The sequence below is a fragment of the Mastigoproctus giganteus genome, chromosome 12 (genome assembly GCF_048544385.1).
Source record: "Mastigoproctus giganteus isolate SK-2022 chromosome 12, ASM4854438v1, whole genome shotgun sequence".
NCBI classification, from domain to species: domain Eukaryota; kingdom Metazoa; phylum Arthropoda; class Arachnida; order Uropygi; family Thelyphonidae; genus Mastigoproctus; species Mastigoproctus giganteus.
Genome location: NC_143586.1, coordinates 14,242,223 through 14,263,991, shown reverse-complemented (window position 1 = coordinate 14,263,991; position 21,769 = coordinate 14,242,223). Strand labels below are relative to the sequence as shown.

The 21,769-nt window shown below is 38.4% G+C and overlaps 1 protein-coding gene across 1 annotated transcript in view; it reads right to left on the bottom strand.

Annotated features, from left to right (window-relative positions):
• Dic1 (Dicarboxylate carrier 1) overlaps positions 1-21,769 on the bottom strand; it is a 92,585-nt gene that overhangs the window by 54,597 nt on the left and 16,219 nt on the right. The window contains exons 3-4 of the mRNA XM_090385669.1: positions 13,094-13,257; positions 6,618-6,659 (exon numbers count right to left, since the gene is read on the bottom strand). Of these exons, the coding sequence (XP_090241795.1) occupies positions 6,618-6,659; positions 13,094-13,257 (206 nt within the window). The remainder of the gene's footprint in view (positions 1-6,617; positions 6,660-13,093; positions 13,258-21,769) is intronic.

Genomic DNA, 21,769 nt, shown 5'->3' with positions numbered 1-21,769 from the left:
TAAATACATCAAAATTATTGCCCGACCTATTTGGCCCTAGAACAAGTTATCAGCGAACAACCCTACGCTCTGTTAAAATTACAACCATTGCTCAAGAAACAGCAATCATCTCATTCTCAAATCTGGTCCTAGCCACTGAAATCCCAGGAAAGTAGGTGGCAGGACCCGCCAGAGTACTCTAGCATCAGTGGTGCACCCGGTCAGCCTCCCCGTGGCACGGTATGGTAACGTCGGGTCCCACTAGGGGTTCAGCGGCTAATAGACTGGAGGAACAAAGGGCACAACACAATATACACATGACACATGATCACACCATTCCCTCCAAATCTCTGGCCCGATACAATGTATACCCGCGGAGATGGAAGAAATCCCAGGAGCCGTTAGACACTAACATACCTTACACCTGTATTAAAATACTACCCCACTTCTTTACTGAAATTAGCATTAGCATTAATAGAGGCATTTGATGCAAGAAAGAAAGCTTATGCAGCATCAGCCAAAAAAAAAAAAAAAAAAAAAAACCCCACTTCCACTTCACCCCTCTGTTCGTTCAAAATACCTGTCCAGCTGAGCCTTAAACTTATTTAGGCTATCAACCTCAACTACAAGGGATGGAAGTCTGTTCCACCAACCAACCACCCGCTGGCTAAAGGCAAATTTCCGCATGTCTATCCTACATCTGTCTTTCCTCAATTTGAATTTATGCCCTCTCAGGTGATTTTTCTGAGCTAGACGAAGAATCCCATTGAGCATGCTGAAACCATTCAAGGCTTTATACACCTCTATCAGATCACCTCGCTGGTGCCTAGTCTCCAGACACTGTAATTTGCAAAACTTAAGCCTTTCTTCGTAAGAGCACCCCTTTGTTCCATTCACTAATCTTGTTGCCCTTCTCTGTACTCGTTCCAGCAGCTCTATATCCTTCTTGAAATGAGGCCTCCAGACCTGTATACAGTACTCTAGGTGTGGCCTGGCCATTGCCTTATACAAGGGAATAATCACTTCCTTATCCCTGCTGGAAAAATTCCTGTATATCATTGACATACTCCATGAGCTACTCTCGCAGCCCATCTGCACTGCTCAGAGAACTTCATATCTGCCTGCACAACCACCCCCAAGTCTCTTTCTTCTCTACCACTGTCAGTGTAGTACCACAGAGTTGATACGTTGCTCTGGGGTTGCTGTTTCCCCATGTGTAGTACTTTACATTTGTCAATGTTAAACTTCATTTGCTACCTCTAAGCCCATCTGCTCAACCTTTCCAGATCCTGTTGCAGTAGCATAGTGTCAGTAGTGTCCTTGACAACCCTGCCAACCTTTGTATCGTCTGCAAACTTGGACATTAAGCTTGATATACCATCATCAATATCATTTATAAATACAGAAAACAATAATGGACCCAACACTGAGCCCTGAGGGACTCCACTAATAACATTAGTCCACGATGAGCAGTATCCATTGATTACCACTCTGTCTTCTCCCCCTCAACCACCCCTTTATCCATAGCAGCAATTTGCCTCCAATGTCACACTGCTCCAATTTTTGTAGCAGTCTTCCATGTGCAACAGTATCAAAAGCCTTTCTAAGATACAAGTATATAATATCAAAGCTATTCCCTGCATCCAGTTCTTTTGTGACTGCATCATAGTATCCAATCAAATTGGTCAGGCAAGACTTCCCCTTAACAAAACCATGCTGTGTCGGAGCTATAACTGAAGTCTTGTCTAAATGATCCTGCAGTGCTTCTTTAACCAGTGCCTCCATTAATTTTCCTGGAACAGAAGTTAAGCTCACAGGTCTATAATTACTTGTGTCAGCCTTTGATCCTCCTTTGTGAATTGGGGTCACATTTGCACATTTCCAGTCTATGGGTACCTCCCCTGAGTCCAAAGAAACTCTCATAATTATGGCTAAGGGTTTGCTTACTTCCTTTGCTGCCTCCTTTAATATATCTGGATAGATCCCATCCACCCCGGGTGCCTTTCTTGTGTTTATCTTCAACAACCTCTCCTCCACCTTACTCTCAGTTATTTCAAGATTCTGTAGCTTACTGCTAGAGTTGAATACACCTCTGGCATTCCCCTCGCTGAATAACTCCTCATGTGTGAATGTCGATGCAAAATATTCATTTAGTTTGTTAGCTACCTGAGCAGGATCATCAACAGTTGACCCATCAATATCAAGTGGACCAATCTGATTCATCCCCTTCCTTCTAGAGTTTACATTAGTAAAGAACTCTTTGCTGTTTTTCTTTGCATCCCTTGCCAAGGAATTCTCATAATCTGCCTTTGCCTGCCTAACCTCCTTTGTAACTTGGTTGCATATCAACTTGTATCTATCATAGGCTTCTGTGTCATGTGTTAATTTGTAAGTATCCCATGCATTTTTCTTCTCTGCCATATGCCTCATTAGTTCATCTGACATCCATTTTGGCCTAAACCTTGAACAATATTTCTTAGTTGGTATGTAAAGCCTAGTAGCTTCCAAGATAAGTTCTTTGAATGCTTCCCATTTTGAATTTGCTGTTGGTAATATCATCAGTTGGTCCCACTGTATAGAATTTAAATACTGTCTCAGTCCATCGTAGTCGCCTTTACGGAAGCAATAACCCTTCCCTTTACCCCTAATGGTAGTTACCGATTTGAGTAAATCCCACTTCAGCACACTATGATCACTGCCACCTAGTGGTTCATATATCTGCAGATTCTTAATGCATGAAGAATCACTGCTGATAATCAAATCAAGAGTATTACTCCGTCTAGTTGCTTCCCGAACATGCTGATGTAGAAAACAATCATCCAATAAATCCACAAAAGCCTTGCTAGTGTGTGAGTGACCAACCCACAAATTCCAGTCAATATCTGGGAAATTAAAATCCCCCATTATAAGACTCTCTGATTTACTGGCCCATTCTATTTCCCTGTACAGTTTCTTATTATACTCATCAGAATCATTAGGCCTATATCACACTCCTACTCTCAATTTTGATCTCCCAATGCTTATGTCACACCAAACTGACTCAACACTGCACTGTCCAGCGATGTCGACTGGCTTCACTTCCTTGGTTTTTATGTGTTTCTTAACTAATAGCATAACCCCTCCCCCCTTCCTATCCTGTCTATCCTTTCTGTAGACGTTGTACTCCCCAAATTGCAGTTCTGCATCCCTTATATCTGTGTGACACCACGTCTCTGATATCCCAACAATATCTGCCTTTGATGTTTTGAGCAATACCTCAAATTCATCAAATTTATTTACTAAACTCCTAGCATTGGTGTACACGCAAGTATACCTGCACCTGTTTCTATTCTTAGCTACCCTAACACAACCCATGTGTTTACTTGTACCGCAATGGCTCCCAGCAGTCTCTGAAATATCATGCATCTTGTTTTTCAGGCTTCTGCTCATTCTAATAGAAGCAGTGCAAGAATCTCTTTCACCTCTGCCAGTAGCTACTGTCAATCTATTGGTCTTTGTCTCCCCCCAAGCTAGCAGTTTTCCGACCCACCTAACACTGCCTCGATAGCATCAGCAAATATTCTTACATCCTTTCTATTTAAGTGTATCCCATCCCTGTAGAGGCAATCTCTCCTGTTAACAAGTACAGTCCAGGCTGAAAAAAATTCTACCCCTTGAGCCTTGCACAATCTTTCCAGGGCCAAATTGATCGACAAGGCTCTCATCATATACTCCCTCCTATCGTGTCTGGGCAGAATTGCAGACACTTTCAAATTCAACCCTAATTCTCGGCTTTTGTTCAACAGTGACCTGTACTTGTTAAGTAATTCTGCCGGAAATGCTGCAACATGCCAAAACAATCCAGTAACAGGAACTATATTATATTTGTAATGTATCTTACATTTTCAATCGGATGTTTTCTCCCTAGTGTCACCTGGCTACTCATTTAGATTTGATATATTTATTCACTCTCAAACACAAGATTACTAACTAAGGTTAGTTGTCTGAAAATGGAACCAATCAGTTCTGAAACCAGTCACAATAGTATCATCACTAATATTAATTAATAATATAAGTTACCTTCTGGCTGATGTTATTCAACACAATAGTGTCACATCACAAATATTAATGAATAATATATTTACCTTCTGGTTAATATTATCAAATTAAAAATGATATTAGTAACTTTAGGCTGATATGTGAATAAACACAGATATTTCTAGAGAGCCTAAGCCGTCACTGTCATACAACACACAATATGGTAAAGTAAAGACAGAAAAGCAAAAGCAATGTCTTTTTGTATTAAATGGTATAAAACAACAACACATATAACAAATTTTCATGTTTAGGCTACCACCAAAAATAATACGTTTATTCCAAACACACTTTGCTAATATCATCAAAGTTTCTTGCGACGACCGACTAATTGGTTAAAATAAATTTGTTAAAATAAAAATAATATATACATAAGATAAAGAGAAATAAAATAAGATAAAAGCGTAAAATACAATAAGATAAAAGAGTTAAAATATAATATAATAAAAGTATCTCGTTAAAATACATAGCACCTTTCGAAGCAAAGTGCCTCTTCATCAGCTAGTCTGTGAATGGTGTACTTCAGTATATATTGATGGTTACAATAGCACAAGTCAGCTGGGCATGATCACGTATAACAAGTCTGGTGTCAGTAAAGAAGAATTATATACACGTGATGATCGCCAGCACTCACCGCACTGCAATCAGTACATTCTATAATAGGGAGTAAGTGTACTCCCCTCGTCCGATTCATAGTACTATTATTGGTGACTATGTGTAGTGCTTCAAGCCATGAGCACTGGCGGTAATCACGTGAATAGTCGATAATTTCAATATCCCGTTGGGGATCAAGATTGTGCTGCTCAACCCAATAATGTTCAGCGACTGCAGAGCATTCAAAATTAGCGCCGAGTCTGGTAGAAGATTGAAAGATCGGGTTTCTGAGCATGAGGTGGCTCTATGAACCGCTAATTTTGAATGCATTAGCATTAGTAGAGGCATTTGATGCAAGAAAGCAAGCTTATGCAGCATCAGCCAAAAAAAAAAAATAAATAAAAAATAACCACTTCCACTTCACCCCTCTGTTCGTTCAATATACCTGTCCAGCTGAGCCTTAAACTTATTTAGGCTATCAACTTCCACGACAAGGGATGGAAGTCTATTCCACCAACCGCCCGCTGGCTAAAGACAAATTTCCTCACGTCTATCCTACATCTGTCTTTTCTCAATTTGAATTTATGCCCTCTCAGGTGATTATTCTGAGCAAGAGGAAGAATTCCATCAGCATTGAGCATGCTGAAACCATTCAAGGCTTTATACACCTCTATCAGATCACCTCGCCGGTGCCTAGTCTCCAGACACTGTAATTTGCAAAACTTAAGCCTTTCTTTGTAAGAGCACCCCTTTGTTCCATTCACTAATCTTGTTGCCCTTCTCTGTACTCGTTCCAGCATCTCTACATCCTTCTTGAAATGAGGCCTCCAGACCTGTATACAGTACTCTAGGTGTGGTCTGACCATTGCCTTATACAAGGGAATAATCACCTCCTTAGCCCTGCTAGAAAAATTCCTATATATCATCGACAATACACCATGAGCTACTCTTGCAGCCCGTCTACACTGTTCAGAAAACTTCATATCTGCCTGCACAACCACCCCCAGGTCCCTTTCATTCTCTACCACTGTCAGTGTAGTACCACAGAGTTGATACATTGCTCTGGGGTTGCTGTTTCCCATATGTAGTACTTTACATTTGTCAATGTTAAACTTCATTTGCCACCTCTCAGCCCATCTGCTCAACCTTTCCAGATCCTGTTGCAGTAGCATAGTGTCAGTAGTGTCCTTGACAACCCTGCCAACCTTCGTATCATCTGCAAACTTGGAATGCTTCGCAGTCGCCAAACATTACTGGGTTGAGCACCACAATCTTGATCCCCAACGGGATATTGAAATCGTCGACTATTCACATAATTACCGCCAGTGCTCATGGCTTGAAGCACTACACATAGTCACCAATGAAGCACTACACATAGTACTATGAATTGGACGAGGAGTGTACACTTACACCCTATTATAATTGGGTGTAAGTGTACTCCCCCTCATACTGTATTGCAGAGTGATGAGCGCTGGTGATCATCACGTGTACGTAATTCTGCTTTACTGACACTAGACTTGTGATCACGCCAGCTGACTTGTGCTATTGTAACCATCAATATATACTGAAGTACACCATTCACAGACTAGCTGATGAAGAGGCACTTCGCTTCGAAAGCTATTATGTATTTTAACGCTTTTATTATATTATATTTTAACTCTTTTATCTTATTGTATTTTATGCTTTTATCTTTATTTTATTTCTCTTTTACCTTATGTATATATCATTTTTATTTTAATAAATTTATTTTAACCAGTTAGTCGGTCGTTGCAAGAAACTTTGATGATATAATGCAACCCAATGCACAAGGCCTGTTTTCTAACACTTTGCTAACATATCTAGTCATATATATTACTTTTAATTAGTTAAGAAAAGGAGGAATTCCCATTGCTTCTTTTCTTAACTAATTAAAAGAAGGAATTTATTAATTAAATAAATTACTTTTAATATATCTAACGTATTATACTTACTTCCGTCGTTTTTCAACAGGAAGCTTTATATCATTCTGCATTCTAGATGAAAGAAAAATACAAAGTTAAACACATACAGTCAATAAATAAATTAATTAAACCAGAATGATACAATCTGCCTGCTAAAATAAAGGGTATAATCAAATTATCCAACAATAGCAAACATTTGATTGATTTAATAAAGTGATTAAGAAAAGGTATTTCTGATGTAGGAACCGAAGAAGGGCACTAGTAGTAGTGGCATGTGATGCAAGAAAGCAAGTGTATGAGCTTATGCAGCATCAGCCAAAAAAAAAAAAAAAAATATCACACCATTCCCTCCAAATGCCTGTCCAGTTCCTCCTTAAATTTATTCAACCTATCAACTTCCACAATGACAGATGGAAGTTTGTTCCAGCAATTAGCCACCCACTGGCTAAAGGCAAATTTCTGCACATCTATTCTACATCTGTCTTTTCTTAATTTGAATTTATGCCCCCTTAGGTTCGTAATCTGAACAAGTGGAAGGATTCCATCAGAATTCAGCGTGCTCAACCCATTCAAGGCCTCATACACCTCAATCAGATCACCATGCAGGTGCCTAGTCTCCAGCCACTGCAATTTGCAGAACTTAAGCCTCTCTTGGTAAGAGGATCCCTTAATTGCCCTCACCAATCTTGTTGCCCTTCTCTGTACACGCTCAAGCAAATCGACATCCTTCCTAAAATGAGGCCTCCAGACCTGTACACAGTACTCAAGGTGTGACCTGACCATTGCCTTATACAGAGGGACAATCACCTCCTTTTCCCTGCTAGCAAAATTCCTATATATCATTGACAAAACCCCATGACCTGCCCTGGCAGCCTGTCTGCATTGCTCAGAATATCTGATTGCACAATTACTCCCAGGTCTTTTTCGTTTTCTACCACCTTAAGTGTAGTAGCACACAGTTGGTACTTTTCTCTCGGGTTACTTCTACCCATATGCAGTACTTTGCATTTGTCAAGGTTAAACTTCAGTTGCCACTTCTTAGCCCATCTGCCCAAATTATCTAGATCCTGTTGCAGTAGCACACTGCCATTACTGTCATTAACAACTCTGCTAACCTTTGTATCATCTGCAAACTTCGACACTAAGCCTGATATACCTTCATCAATATCATTGATAAATATACAAAACAACAGTGGACCCAACACCGAACCCTGTGGGACTCCACTAATAACATTAGTCCACGAAGAGCAGCACCCATTGATTACCACCCTCTGTCTTCTCCCACTTAACCATCCTTTTATCCATTGTAGCAACTTACCCTTAATACCATTCTGCTCCAATTTGTACAGTAGTCTTCCAGGCACAACAGTGTCAAAAGCTTTCCTGAAATCCAAATATATGATATCAAAATTATTTTTTGCATCCAGTTCCTTTGTAACCACATTATAATAACCAATCAAATTTGTCAGACAAGACTTTCCCTTAACAAACCCATGCTGTGTCTAAATTATTGCTGCCGTCTTGTCTAGATGACCCTGCAATGCATCTTTAACCAGTGACTCCATTATTTTACCAGGAACAGAAGTTAAACTAACTGGTCTGTAATTACTCGTGTCACCCTTCAAACCCCTTTGTGAATTGGGGATACATTTCCACATCTCCAGTCCACGGGAACCTCCCCTGAGTCCAAGGATGCTCTCATAATTATGGCTAAGGGTTTGCTTAGTTGCTTTGCCGCTTCCTTTAATATAACTGGATAGATCCCATCCACCCCAGGTGCCTTTCTTATGTTTAACAATTTGGTTTGAGCATGCTCAATGCTGATGGGATTCTGCCTCTTGCTCAGAATAATCACTTGAGAGGGCATAAATTCAAATTGAGGAAAGACAGATGTATGATAGATGTCCAGAAATTTGCCTTTAGCCAGCGGGTAGTTGGTTGGTGGAACAGACTTCTACCCCTTGTTGTGGAAGTTGATAGCCTAAATAAATTGAAGGCTCAGCTGGACAGGTATTTCGAACGAATGGAGGGATGAAATGGAAGTTTTTTTTTTTTTTTTGGCTGATGCTGCATAAGCTTGCTTTCTTGCATCATATGCCTCTACTAATGCTAAATGCTAATTTCTCCTCCACTTTGCTCTCAGTTATTACAAAATCATTAAGTACCCTGCTACAATTTGATAACCTTCTGCCATTTTCAAACCTTAATAAATCCTCACGTGCGAATGTAGATGCAAAATACTCATTCAGTTTGTTTGCTATCTGAACAGGATCATCACAACCTGAATGAGTATTTTGCATCTACATTCAGTATATCGTATTAATCATTCAATATACTGAATGACAAAAATAAATACATCACTGTATGCAATGGATTTTTTAAAATTTAAACATGTGAAGCATTAACATTTTGTTATGTAAATTTAAAAAGCCACTTCTTACAATATTATTTTAAGATCTGACAGTGATACAATCATTAAAAAAAAAACAGAAATTAATCACTAAAAACACTCAGGGTAATGTAAAATGAAAAAGACCTGGGAATAATTGTGTATTCAGATATGAAGTTCTCTGTGCAGTGCAGACATGCTGCCAGGAGAGCTCATGGAATTTTGCCTATGATATACAGAAACTTTGCTAGCAGGTATAAGTCATTATTCCTTTGTACATGGCCATGGTTAGGCTGCACCTTAAGTATTGTATACAGGTCTGGAGGCCTCACTTTAGGAAGGATGTAGATCTGCTGTAATGAGTGCAGAGAAGGTCAACCAGATTGGTGAAGGTGAAAGGAACAAAAGTGTGCACTTACCTAGAAAGTGCTTCAGTTCTGCAAACTGCAGCATCTAGAGACTAGGCACCTACAGAGTGATCTGATTGAGGTGTTTAAGGCCTTCAGTGGATTGAATAAGCTGAATGTGATGGCATCCTTCTTCTTGCTGAGACTACACACATGAAGGGGCATAAATTTAAGTTGAGACATATATTTAACTCAACTTAAATTAAATTTAAGTTGAGTTAAGTTAAGATGGTTGCAGGATAGATGTGTGGAATTTTGCCTTCAGCCAGCAGGTGTCGATTGTTGGAAGTTTCTCCTTCTCTTACTGTTCTTAATTGCAAGAATGTGTGGAGGAGGCAGAGTGGCTCTCAAGATCTGTTTGATTTTTCTACTTTCTGTAACGTACACCAAGACAGTATTTCTTTGATATCTTTAAGATTCCCCTATCTCAGGATGGGGAAAGGTACTATAACTGTGTGTCAAATGATGCATCATTTTAATGATGATCAATGCATTAATAAGTTCCTTCTGCCTGCACTGGCACACCTTCCACATTGCCCTGTGACCGTGTGAGGATAAACTGGACCCGGTTTGATGATGCAAAAAATTTGCTTACCTACTGACCTTGCACTGGTACCTGCTTAGCATGAAATCTCTTGCTGAGTTTGCCCTTCTGCAACTCTGTAGGGTTTTTTTTTAATGAAAACCCCAAACACGAAAGGTATCAAAACCTATAGTACTTAGTACCGTGCATGGGTTGAAGGAGAAGTATGGGGGGGGGATGCCGGAAACTTTGCTCTAGAGACTAAACATGGGTTTCACAACTTCAAGCCTCCAATAAGCAAAGTGGTGGTATTTCACCGGTTGATGAAAGTCATCTACCACCTGCCGAGCAGAATTGAGCAGAATATGGTATTTTGAATGCACTATGCCTGGAGTCAGCCTTGATGTAGGCTGCCTTGGTCTCTAGGTCTAGTTTTTTCCTGCCTGGTACAGAGAAGGTGCAACACTATCACTGGAGTTGACTCCATATGACCTCATTTGGACAGGGTGGACATTTTTAGACAATGGCTTGCCTGAACTGAAGCTACACAGGCAGGAAAAAAATCATCTATACCAAAAATCATATAGTAGCAGTGGAAACTCTGCTATCATTTATCCCATGTATATGATGCAGAAAATTTTCACACATTTCTACAATGAAACATCCTAGAAAGAAAAAATGTTGTCAAAATGATATTTGAGTTTCTCAGTAGGCTGGGAGAAAGCAATAGTAAAGGAAATTGAAAAACCTCTGGCAGTGAAAACATTTTAACTGATTGCAAATATCATTACACTGTGGAAATGATGTCACCAGGTCCCATACAGATGAAAAGTCTGGTTCAGTTTAACCTGTCAGTTATTTCCAAAGTACATTAAATTGGGATCCCTTAAAGGTAATGAAATTACAAATGAAACATATATTTCCATTTAAATAACTGGTAGAGATGAGATGAGACAAGATTATTTTTATCCATAATTTGATATACTGTTGATTTATTTTCATCAGCTGTGCTCAGTAGCAAAATAACAGAGAGATACAGGTATCAAAATACAAGCCTAAAGGATTCCTACACCCTCCCCACCAAATTTAGATTTATTTGAATGGCCTGTAAGTAAGATTTTGCATGAGTCATTCTACTCCAAGCTACATCACTAAATCCTGCCCTAGTCTGGCAGCTGAAATTACTGACAGAAAACAAAACACTTTTATTCAGTATAAGTATAGCTTTGCTTTCGAGTGTTTCTTCTTACAGTAATTCTGAATGAACAAGGAGAAATATGAAGTTATTCAAATCCAGAATTGTCATTGTTTTCCAGGCTCTTTATCTTCACTCTATATTCTTAGTTTTTCCATACTGTCCATAAACCAGTCTTGTCCTTTTGTGAATCTGACAAAAGAACTTGATTGTGTCCCGCTATAGCCCATTCTTTACTTTTGTAAGCATTCATATGAATTATCATCAGCAGTTTGTGGTAAGTTATTGCTCGATATATGTCCATCATATGACACTATCCAACTGTTTTAACAGTTCTTCTGACTTCACCATTAATTAAGTTACTTTTTTACCCCATTAATGTACATTACAACCATGCTTGCTGGATGTTTCATGTACTTGTGGAATTATTAGTAATTTGTATACAACATATAACATATTACGTTCTTAGCGTTTTTTCACCAACCTTTCATGGAGTAAAATAAAATTAAAATAAAATAAAACAAAACAAATCTTGATAACTATATTTACAATAACCTGTATTTACAAAATTAATATACGTATTACAATATTAAAAGTATTAAAACACAAGATTAAAATGCATTAAAATATATTAAGTTAAAAGCGATAAAATCCCGTAGCTTTCAAAGGCTCCAGCCTTCTTCTTCAGCAGTACTCTCTATTATTCAGTACACCTTTAAATATCAGCAGGGTAATGGTAGGCATCACATGTTTCCATTCTCACGTGTTCCGCTCTCTTGCATTGTGGAACCGGAAGTGGCTCGAACGGAAGTCGTACGGAACCGTTCATCCTTTTTTTAGGATAATAGTCTCTAAAAGGGGGTGAATCCGTACACCCCTATCCCTATTAATGTTGGTTGTAGAGCTGATCTGCAAACTCTCGAGCCACTTACGGTCCCAGAACCTATGCGCCCGATCGGTGATAGTGGCATCGTCTGGGGAGATCTGGTGCTGCTTCTCCCAAAAATGTTCGGCCACGGCGGACTTGTCATATTCTGCATTTCTTATTGCTTTTTTGTGTTCCCCCCAGACGATCTTTGAGACGACGTTTTGTCTCCCCTACATAACATTCCCCACAATCCGGGCATCTAATATTATATACGACCCCACTAGCATCCTCTTTTTGAATGGGGTCCTTAACTTGAGACACAACTGTGCGCAGTCTTCGTCCCGGAAGCTGCACACAGCGTGTCTGATATTTTCTTAATACTCTAGTTATATAATCCGTCAAGCCCGGATAATAGGGAATGTATGCAGTAGATACTGGTATAAAAGATTCATCTCTCCTCTGATTTTCATTAATAAATTTATCTATAATCCTCTGGGGGTAACCACATTTAGTAAGATCCGCCGTGACACGTTCATACTCTGCTTTCCTATCATCGGAGTTACTGCAATGTGATTTCGCTCTATTAATTAGCGTTCTTATCACACTGTTCCTATGATGGCTGGTCAGGGCTGAATTATAATGCGTATATTGCCCTTTACACATCGTTTTTCTAAAGACTTTTGTCTTTAACTGCTGGTCTTCCCTAAAGACCAACACATCCAGGAACGGCAGAACTCCTCCATCTTCAACTTCCGATGTAAATTGTATGAATTGGGAGAAGCCATTTAAGATATTCAACACATGATCTTCACTCCCCTTCCGAACAAATGTAAACGTATCATCCACATACCTTTTCCAGGGGCGCATAGGGAGAACACTAGCATTAAATATTCTGGTCTCGAGCTCCTCCATAGCTAGATTTGCTATAATTGCGCTAATGGGGGAGCCCATAGCTGTACCATTAACCTGCTTATATATAATGTTATCAATTTATAATCAATATCAATATATAATCAATTTATGAATTTTTTTTTTCATTTCATTTCAGATTTCAAATTACCTAATACTTTAAAATGAATAAAATTTATTTACATGATTTTAATTACATAAAATAGCAAACTCACCTTACATTGATCATATCTGCAGGTGTCCCCACAAACCCACCTGCTGCTCCACCTACAGCAGCTAATAAAACTTTTTGATAAAATGGAAGTGGGGCATCCCCAGAAGTGGTTAATTTTTGTTTTATTACTTCATATATTCCAAATCGGGTAGTACTATAAGTCAGCTGAAAGATTTTAAATTATGTTAGTAAGATAATAACTATTAATTAAAATACATACTTAAAAAAACTATTACAACTATATTTAGTATTGGTATTAATAATGCCAAATGATGCAAGGAAGTGAACTTTTTCTGCATCAGCCAAAAAAAAATAAATATAACAATAATATTAAAAAAACAGAATATTCTTACTATTCTCAAACAATAATCATCCAATTCTGCTTTAAACTTTACCAGACGCTCTGCTGCCACAATTGGGAAGTAATTTATTCAAATGTTGGGCAACCTACTGTCTATAGGCAAACTTCACAAGATCCAATCTTCTGTTATTTCCCTGAGATTTCATATTTCCATTCCCTAGTTTATGTCTCACCTGTGAGAGTGAAACAGACCTTCCTCATTCATCTTATTGAATCCCTTTGGTGCCTTTTACACCTCGGATCTTCCCTTCGACATCTAGTTGTCAAACTTTGCAGTCTATGCATTCTAAGGCATTCTTCACATGTGCATCGCTTTGCACTCATCACCAGACTGGTTGGACTTCGTCTTTTTTAGGTGCAGTCTCCAGACATGAATACAATATTCCAAATGAAATCTAACCATTGCCTTGTAAACAGGAATATTTAACATCCTTCCTCAAACCAGCAAAGGTTCTATAAATCAGGGTACCATGTCATCACTGTTTTTGCTGATTTCCTGTGGCTTCCTTGAGGTCTATTTACACTGCTTGGAAAATTTAATGTAAGAATGAATCATAACACCGAAGTCTCTTTTAGCCCCCCCTCCCCAGGATTTCTAGTCTCCAAAGGCAAAACTTTACATTAAACTTCAGCTGCCATTTTTTGGACCATATATGCAATTGATCCAAGTTCTTTGAAGCAACATTACCCAGCTCAAATTGTTACCCACCCTTCTCACCTCCAGATCAGCACACTTTGATGGCTTACCTTGGATACCCTCATCAATAACATTAAAAAAAAAATCAGGAATAAAAGGAGAACAAACAATGATCCCTGAAGACTGATCATTTATGACAACCGTCTGTCTCCTATCTTTTGTCTGCAATCCAGTGTAAGATCTTACCATTAACCCCAACTTCCAATTAAAATAGCAGCCTTCCATGAGAGACAGTATCAAAAGCTTTAATGACACTCTAACATTCCCAACAGTTTGATTCACTCTATGCAACCTCTTTAATTACAAATGAATCTATACCATCTTCTCCTGGATCCCTGTCCTCTTTTAATTTCAGAAGCTTTTCTAATAAACACTTCTCTGAGATCATCATATCACTTATTTTATAAGTCTGATATCTTAACATTCCTAGAGGTTCAAGCTTACTTTTGATTGCAAATTTAGATGAGAGGTACTGTTCGACTCATCTGCCATTTCTGCTAGGCTTTCTGTGGACCTTCCAACCAATTTAGGGACATATTAAATTTACTCTTCTTTCTTGAATTCAGATGTGAAAAGAACTCCTTATCCCTATTCTTCGCTCTCTTTGCTATTGCTTTCTCATAAATAGCCTTCACATATCTTACTCCATTAGTGGCTTTGTTACATATTCTTTTATAATGCTGAAACAAATGGAAATCATATGATTGCTTGTAACTATCCTATGCATGTTTCTTTTGCTCAATCAAACTCTTAACCTCACCTATCGTTCATTTTGGCATCTTGTGTTTATGGAATTTCAACACTGATATGAATATGTTTGTGGCTTCAAGGCTAAATCTTCTGAAAAATTCCCATAGCATATTTGATATCCATCACTCCAGTTAACTGAGCACACAAAATATCTCATTCCAGTATAGCCACCTCTTAAAATTGAATCTCTCATTTTTACCTTGAACTATATAGCCTATATTTACAGTATACATTTTAAAATATATTTACAGTATACCTTTTTAAATATATTTACAGTATACTTTTTCAAATTCTTACACTTTCATCATCCTCTAACAAATTAAGGCATCAGGAGAAGCCAACAATGACACTGCTGCAGGTCCACCATCTATCGCATAAACAACTTAATATAATTAAAAGACCTAAGCTGTTTTAGGATTGTAGTTGGATTTTTCCTCACCTGATATCAATTTGTCAATTCAAGGTTCCATGATGCTATTGATTTCTGCTGTAAGTTGAGATGTGATTGGTACCTGTACACTTTTATCTAATGTGGTGGTATCCAAGCTTGAACAGTTCTTAAACCACTAAATATGCATTTTTTAAAATAGAATTTAATTGTTATAAAATTTTATATTTCCAGTTTATTTTTTACATATAATAATTAAATAAGAAAATCCATTCTTATTACATGATACAATGAAATTGTTAAAGACTGAGGAAGATACGTGAGGCATCAAAAGAAAGCAATATAGAAAAACTGAATATTACCAAAAATGGATATTTTAAAAGTCAGTGTGAAACTACAATTTGTGACACATTAATAGGAAACTTGGGGAGGCATAACACTCGGTGCCTACATGGCTGCATGCTGTCAGCAGCTTGAGTGTCCCTGCTCTAACAAGTTTATATTATGTTCTTATTATGTGCATTCCAGTTGCCTTGAAATGCATATATGTTCTTATATTAAGTATACATATCCATTTATGTTCATTTATGTACATCAATATATATCCAGAAATAAGCATATAATCACATGTTATGTTATTTTAGCTTTGGATGTGTACACCTAGATGGTAAACAGTCCAGAGGTGGAACCTACAGTGATACATATATTTTATAAATAAATAAATATACCTAAGAGAGTACATTTGTTTTTGAAGAGCAAAACTTATTTCTGCAAACTTATTCACTTTAATCATATTAAATTGAATACCACATATTACAACTGGCCACAAGCCACTTACTTTAATCAACACAATTCCAAAATTGAAACATGCAATTTTCCTTCCCATGATGTGATCATTTATACCATGCATTTCAATCAAAATATATACACCAAAAGACTCAGATGAGTAGAATGAACAGCTGTACAGAGAAACAGAGTGGGCCAGTAAATTAGAATGTCTTATAATGGGGGATTTTAACTTTCCAGATACTGGTTGGAACTTGTGGGTTGGTCGCTCGCAGACTAACAAGACTTTTTGTGAATTTATTCGATGACTGTTTACTATAGCAGCATGTTAGAAAGGCAATAAGGAGGAGTAATACTTTTGATATGATTATCAGCAGTGATTATTCATTCATTAAGAATTTGCAGATAAAAGAACCACTAGGTGGCAATGATCATGGTGTATTGATTGGGGATTTACTTTGGTATTTACTACATCACACAAGAAGTCAACCTTTCCTGGGTAACTCCATATTTGCATACGCTTGCCCGAAACCTATGGACATCGTCATGCACTCCCTTGGTAAAGAGGTCCACAGCTCTTCTGCTACTACTTCCCATACCAACCAGCTATGGAGAAAACATACCCATTTTGATAATTCCTCAACCTGGGCTAAATTCGCAAGTGGATCTCGCATTGTGCACAAAAAGACTCGTCCAGCTACCTGCCTGGAACCCACTCAAATTCCACCAATACAAAAGCGCCCAGCTGTCATGGGCGCCTCAGTTACATCAAAGCTGCACGTTACATCGAACAGCCTACAAAAGCAAGAACAAGCATCTTCATCTCAAAACTAGATCCCTGTACAACTCCCACCCAAATCGCAGCCATAGTTGAAGAAGAAATCCAAATATGTGTTTCTGACAAATGTAAAGTACTGCATATGGGAAGCAGTAACCCCAGAGTAACATATCAACTGTGTGGTACTACACTGACAGTGGTAGAGAATGAAAAGGACCTGGGGGTAATTGTGCAGACAGATATGAAGTTTCCTAAGCAGCGCAGATGGTCTGCAAGAGTAGCTCATGGTGTCTTGTCAATGATATACAGGAATTTTTCTATCAGGGATAAGGAGGTGATTATCCCCTTGTATAAGGAAATGGTCAGACCACACCTTGAATACTGTATACAGGTCTGGAGGCCTCATTTTAACAAGGATGTAGAGCTGTTGGAACGCGTACAGAGATGGGCAACAAGATTAGTGAATGGAACAAAGGGTTGCTCTTACAAAGAAAGGCTTAAGTTTTGCAAATTACAGTGTCTGGAGACTAGGCACCTGCGAAGTGATCTGATTGAGGTGTATAAAGCCTTGAATGATTTGAGCATGCTCAATGCTGATGGGATTCTTCCTCTTGCTCAGAATAATCGCCTAAGAGGGCATAAATTCAAATTGAGGAAAGACGGTTGTTGGATAGATGTGCGGAAGTTTGCCTTTAGCCAGCGGGTGGTTGATTGCTGGAAAAAACTTCCATCTGTCATTGTAGAAGTTGATAGCTTAAACAGATTCAAGGCAGAACTAGACAAACATTTGGAGTGAGTGGATGGGTGAAATAAGGGTTTTTTTTTTTTTTTTTTTTTTTTTGGCTGTTGCTATATAAGCTTGCTTTTTTGCATCATGTGCCTTTGCTAATGCTAACCTCCTAGCAACAACTAACAGAATCCTCACAGCCTTTGAGAACAGAGAAGAGCTGGCAGCCACCTATGTAGACATTGAATCTGCATTTGATGCTATACACATCCCATCTCTCCCAAAGCTACTGGAGAACCACTACCAGATATAGACGGATATCTTAGTTTTCTGCACATCTCTGCTGAATAACCACACAGTCAAATTCTGTAGATAACTCCCAATACTGCAAAGTAATCTCGGTGGAATCCCGCAAGGGGAAGTACTACCTGGCCTCCTATTCACCACCCTTATTTCTCTACTGGTAATCCAAAAGTTAAATATCCTGGTATATGCTGATGATCTAAAGGTACTCACGCCAATTAAGGCAAACCAAAATCTTCACCAAATCTCAGAGTAGCTAACATCTACTCTCTCCTCAACATGCATCAACCTCAAACAATTTGGTCTGCGTATCAATTCTGAGAAATCAGAAATCATGGTCTTCTCATTAAAGCAACAGTCAACTAAAATCTATCCAGCCCTCAATGGAGCCTCCATCCCACTTGTCCAACATCGCATCGACCTAGGAATCAGATTTGACACAAAGCTTCTTTATGGCCAGCATGGAGACGTACTCCTCACAAAAGCCACCAGACTAAGATGGATATGCAAGCAACATCTGCATCACTTAACAGACAAATCCACCATGGTGAGATACATTTTAACCACAGTGTATCCGCCACTTCTCTATGCTGCAGAGATTTGGGCTTCTACATCTCCCTCTATAACCAAACCTGTTTTCTCATCCGAGTATTGGCTTCTCAAGTGGGCATGCCACAAATTTAGCCTGCTTTCCCAGCTCTGGACCACTGCTTTGGCCAATGCACTTAACATCCCAAGGCTTAAGTCGCTCATCAATGAAAGGAGGCTCATCACAACAGTAAAACTCATGACAGGTCTCATCTTCTCCTTCTGGGAAAACTGTGCATGGAAGATCCCAGTAGCATGTCCATGAGCAACTCCCCAGCTATGCCCTCTGCAAAGATGCCTTCATCTGTCGGACCGGTTTCTTCCTCAACAGATGCTATCTCGAATCCAGGACTTAGATGTCAACTTCAACAAGTTCTGTCGAGATCAACAATATAGGAAAAGAATACTCAATGGGATGGCCAAGGCTACTATTATTATAATCTGAGTCTTGAGCAATGTACATTCTTAATCCAACCAACTATGTACATATTTATGCACTTAAATATATATCCTATAGTATGTATTTTGAAACAAATGATTGTACACTCACTTAGTGTTCTATATATGTAGTATACTCAAGTGATTTCTCCATTTTCCTGTGCTTAATTTCACTTATTTATTATGCTATTATTTATTTATGTATTTTTGGCTTATTGAGGCAATAATGTCTCTGTAGTACATTGTTAACCCCTGGCCACTGTGCCGTGATGGGCTGTTGCAACTACTATTATGTAAATTATCATTCTAAGTGTTGCAATAAAGATGATTCTTCTTCTTTTAAAGATATAGTACCATCAAAGGGAGGGATTTTTGCTTTCGTAAAGGTGACCACAGTGGTCTCAGACATTTTTTAAATTGTGTGTAGTGGGACCAATTGATAATGTTACCATCAGCAAATTCTAAATAGGAAGTGTTCAAGGAATGAATTAATCATAGAAGCTACTAGGATTTTCATACCAACTAAAAAATGCACTTCAAGGTATAGGCCTAAATGGATATAAGAACTGATGAAACTCATGGCAGAGAACAAAAGTGCATGGGATGCATATAAATTATCAAGCGACACAGAAGCCCATGGTCGATATAAAAAAGTCTGCAATGAAGTTACAAAGGAGGTCAGGCAAAGTGAAGGAACATCACAAGAAATCTTTGCCAAAGGATGCAAAGAAAAACAGAAAAGACTTTTACTTATGTATACACTAGAAAGAAGGGGATGAATCAAATGGATCCACTCAATATCAATGGTGACGATCCTGCTCAGGTTGCTGACAAACTGAATGATTATTTTGCATCTACATTCACACATGAGGAATTCTTTAGAGAAGGTGATGCCAGAAGTTTATCAAACTCTAATAGGGAACTAAATAATTTTGTAATAGCTGAGAGGACAGTGGAAGAGAAATTACTGAAGATAAAGATAAGAAAGGACCTTGGTTGGATGGGATCTATCCAATTATATTAAGGGAGGCAACGAAGGAAGTAAGCAAACCGTGGCCATAATTATGAGAGCATCCTTGGAGTCAGCAGAGGTCCCCACGGACTGGAAATGTGCAAATGTATTCCCAGTTCACAAAGGGTGACACGAGTAATTACAGAACTGTTATTTTAACTTCTGTTCTAGAGAAAATAATGGAGTCACTGGTTAAAGAAGTAATGCAGGATCATCTAGACAAGGCCTCAATTATACTTCGAACACAACATGGGTTTGTTAAGGGAAAATCTTGTTTGACCAATTTGATTGATTATTATGATGTGGGCACAAAGGAACTGGATGCAAAAAATAACTTTGATATTATATACTTGTATTTCAGAAAAGCTTTTGATACTGTTACACATAAAAGGCTGCTGTACATACTCGAGCAGTATGGCATTAAGAGTAAAGTTGCTGCTATGGATAGAAGGATGGATGAGGGGGAGAAGACAGAGAATAGTAATAAATAGACACTGCTCTTCATGAACTAATGTTATTAGTTGAGTGCCCCAAGGTTCAGTGTTAAGCCATTGTTGTTTCTATATTTATCAATGATACTGATGAAGGCATATCAGGCATAATGTCCAAGTCTGTAGATGATACAAAGGTTGGCAGTGTGGTTAATGACAGCATGCTACTGTCATTAACCACACTAACCACAGAAGGATCTAGAAAAGTTAGGCAGATGGGCTGAGAAATGGCAACTGAAGTTTAACATTGATAAATGCAAAGTACTGCATATGTGTAACAGTACCCCAGAGTAATGTACCAACTGTGTGGTAGTACACTCAGGGTAGTGGCAAATGAAAATGACTGCGGGTAATTGTGCAGTCAGATATGAAGTTCTCTGAGCAATGCAGACAGGCTGCCAGGACAGCTCATGGGGTTTTTCCAATTATACACAGGAATTTTGCTAGCAGGGATAAGGAGGTGATTGTTCCATTTTATACGGCAGTAGTCAGGCCATGTCTTGAGTAATGCATACAGGTCAGGGGGCATCATTTTAGAAAGGATGTGCAGCTGATGGAATGAGTACAGAGAAGGGGAATGAGATGGGTGAGCAGAATAAAGGGATGCTCTTACCAAGAAAAGTTTCATTTCTGCAAATTGCAGTGTTTAGAGACTAGGCAATTGCAAAGTGTTTAAGGCTCTGAATGGATTCAGCAAGCTTAATGCTGATGGGATTCTTCCTCCTGCTCAGACCACATGAGGGGACACAAATTCCAATTGAGGAAGGACAGTTGCAGAATAGACGTGCGGACGTGTTTTTTTTTTTTTTTTTTTATGATGAAAGTTTTTTTAAAAGTTTAGCAACACCCCACACATATTGTACCTTTAGTACAATGTGTGTGTGGGGGGTTGAAGGTTGAGAAAACAGCAAATACTTGTTGCTAGTGGATTTGTTTTTTTAACAATTATCAAGAAATGTACATAAGAAGAATGTTGTTTCAAAGAACAGAAACAAGGATAAATGAAGAAGAAAAGCTAGTTCGGTGAGTTTTGAATATGACTACAAGATGACCAGCTGAAATACATTTGGACTGGTTTGGAGAAAGAGGTTGAATTACAGATGCTAAATCAAATGAAGAGTGCACATGGGAATATCTGTAGAAATAGCATGCAGGACAAACTGAATACTTAAAAGTTTTTAAGTAAGGAAATATTATATTCCAGATTTATAATTTGTAAAGGGTTAGCAGCTGTTTAGAAAAAAAATAATAATAGTGCCAAAAGTGAGAGAGCCCAGTTTTTGCAATGTAGAGGAAACAATATTTATGATATGCTTATGCAATGCCAAGAAAATGCCAAAAATCATGTTTATTCCCAT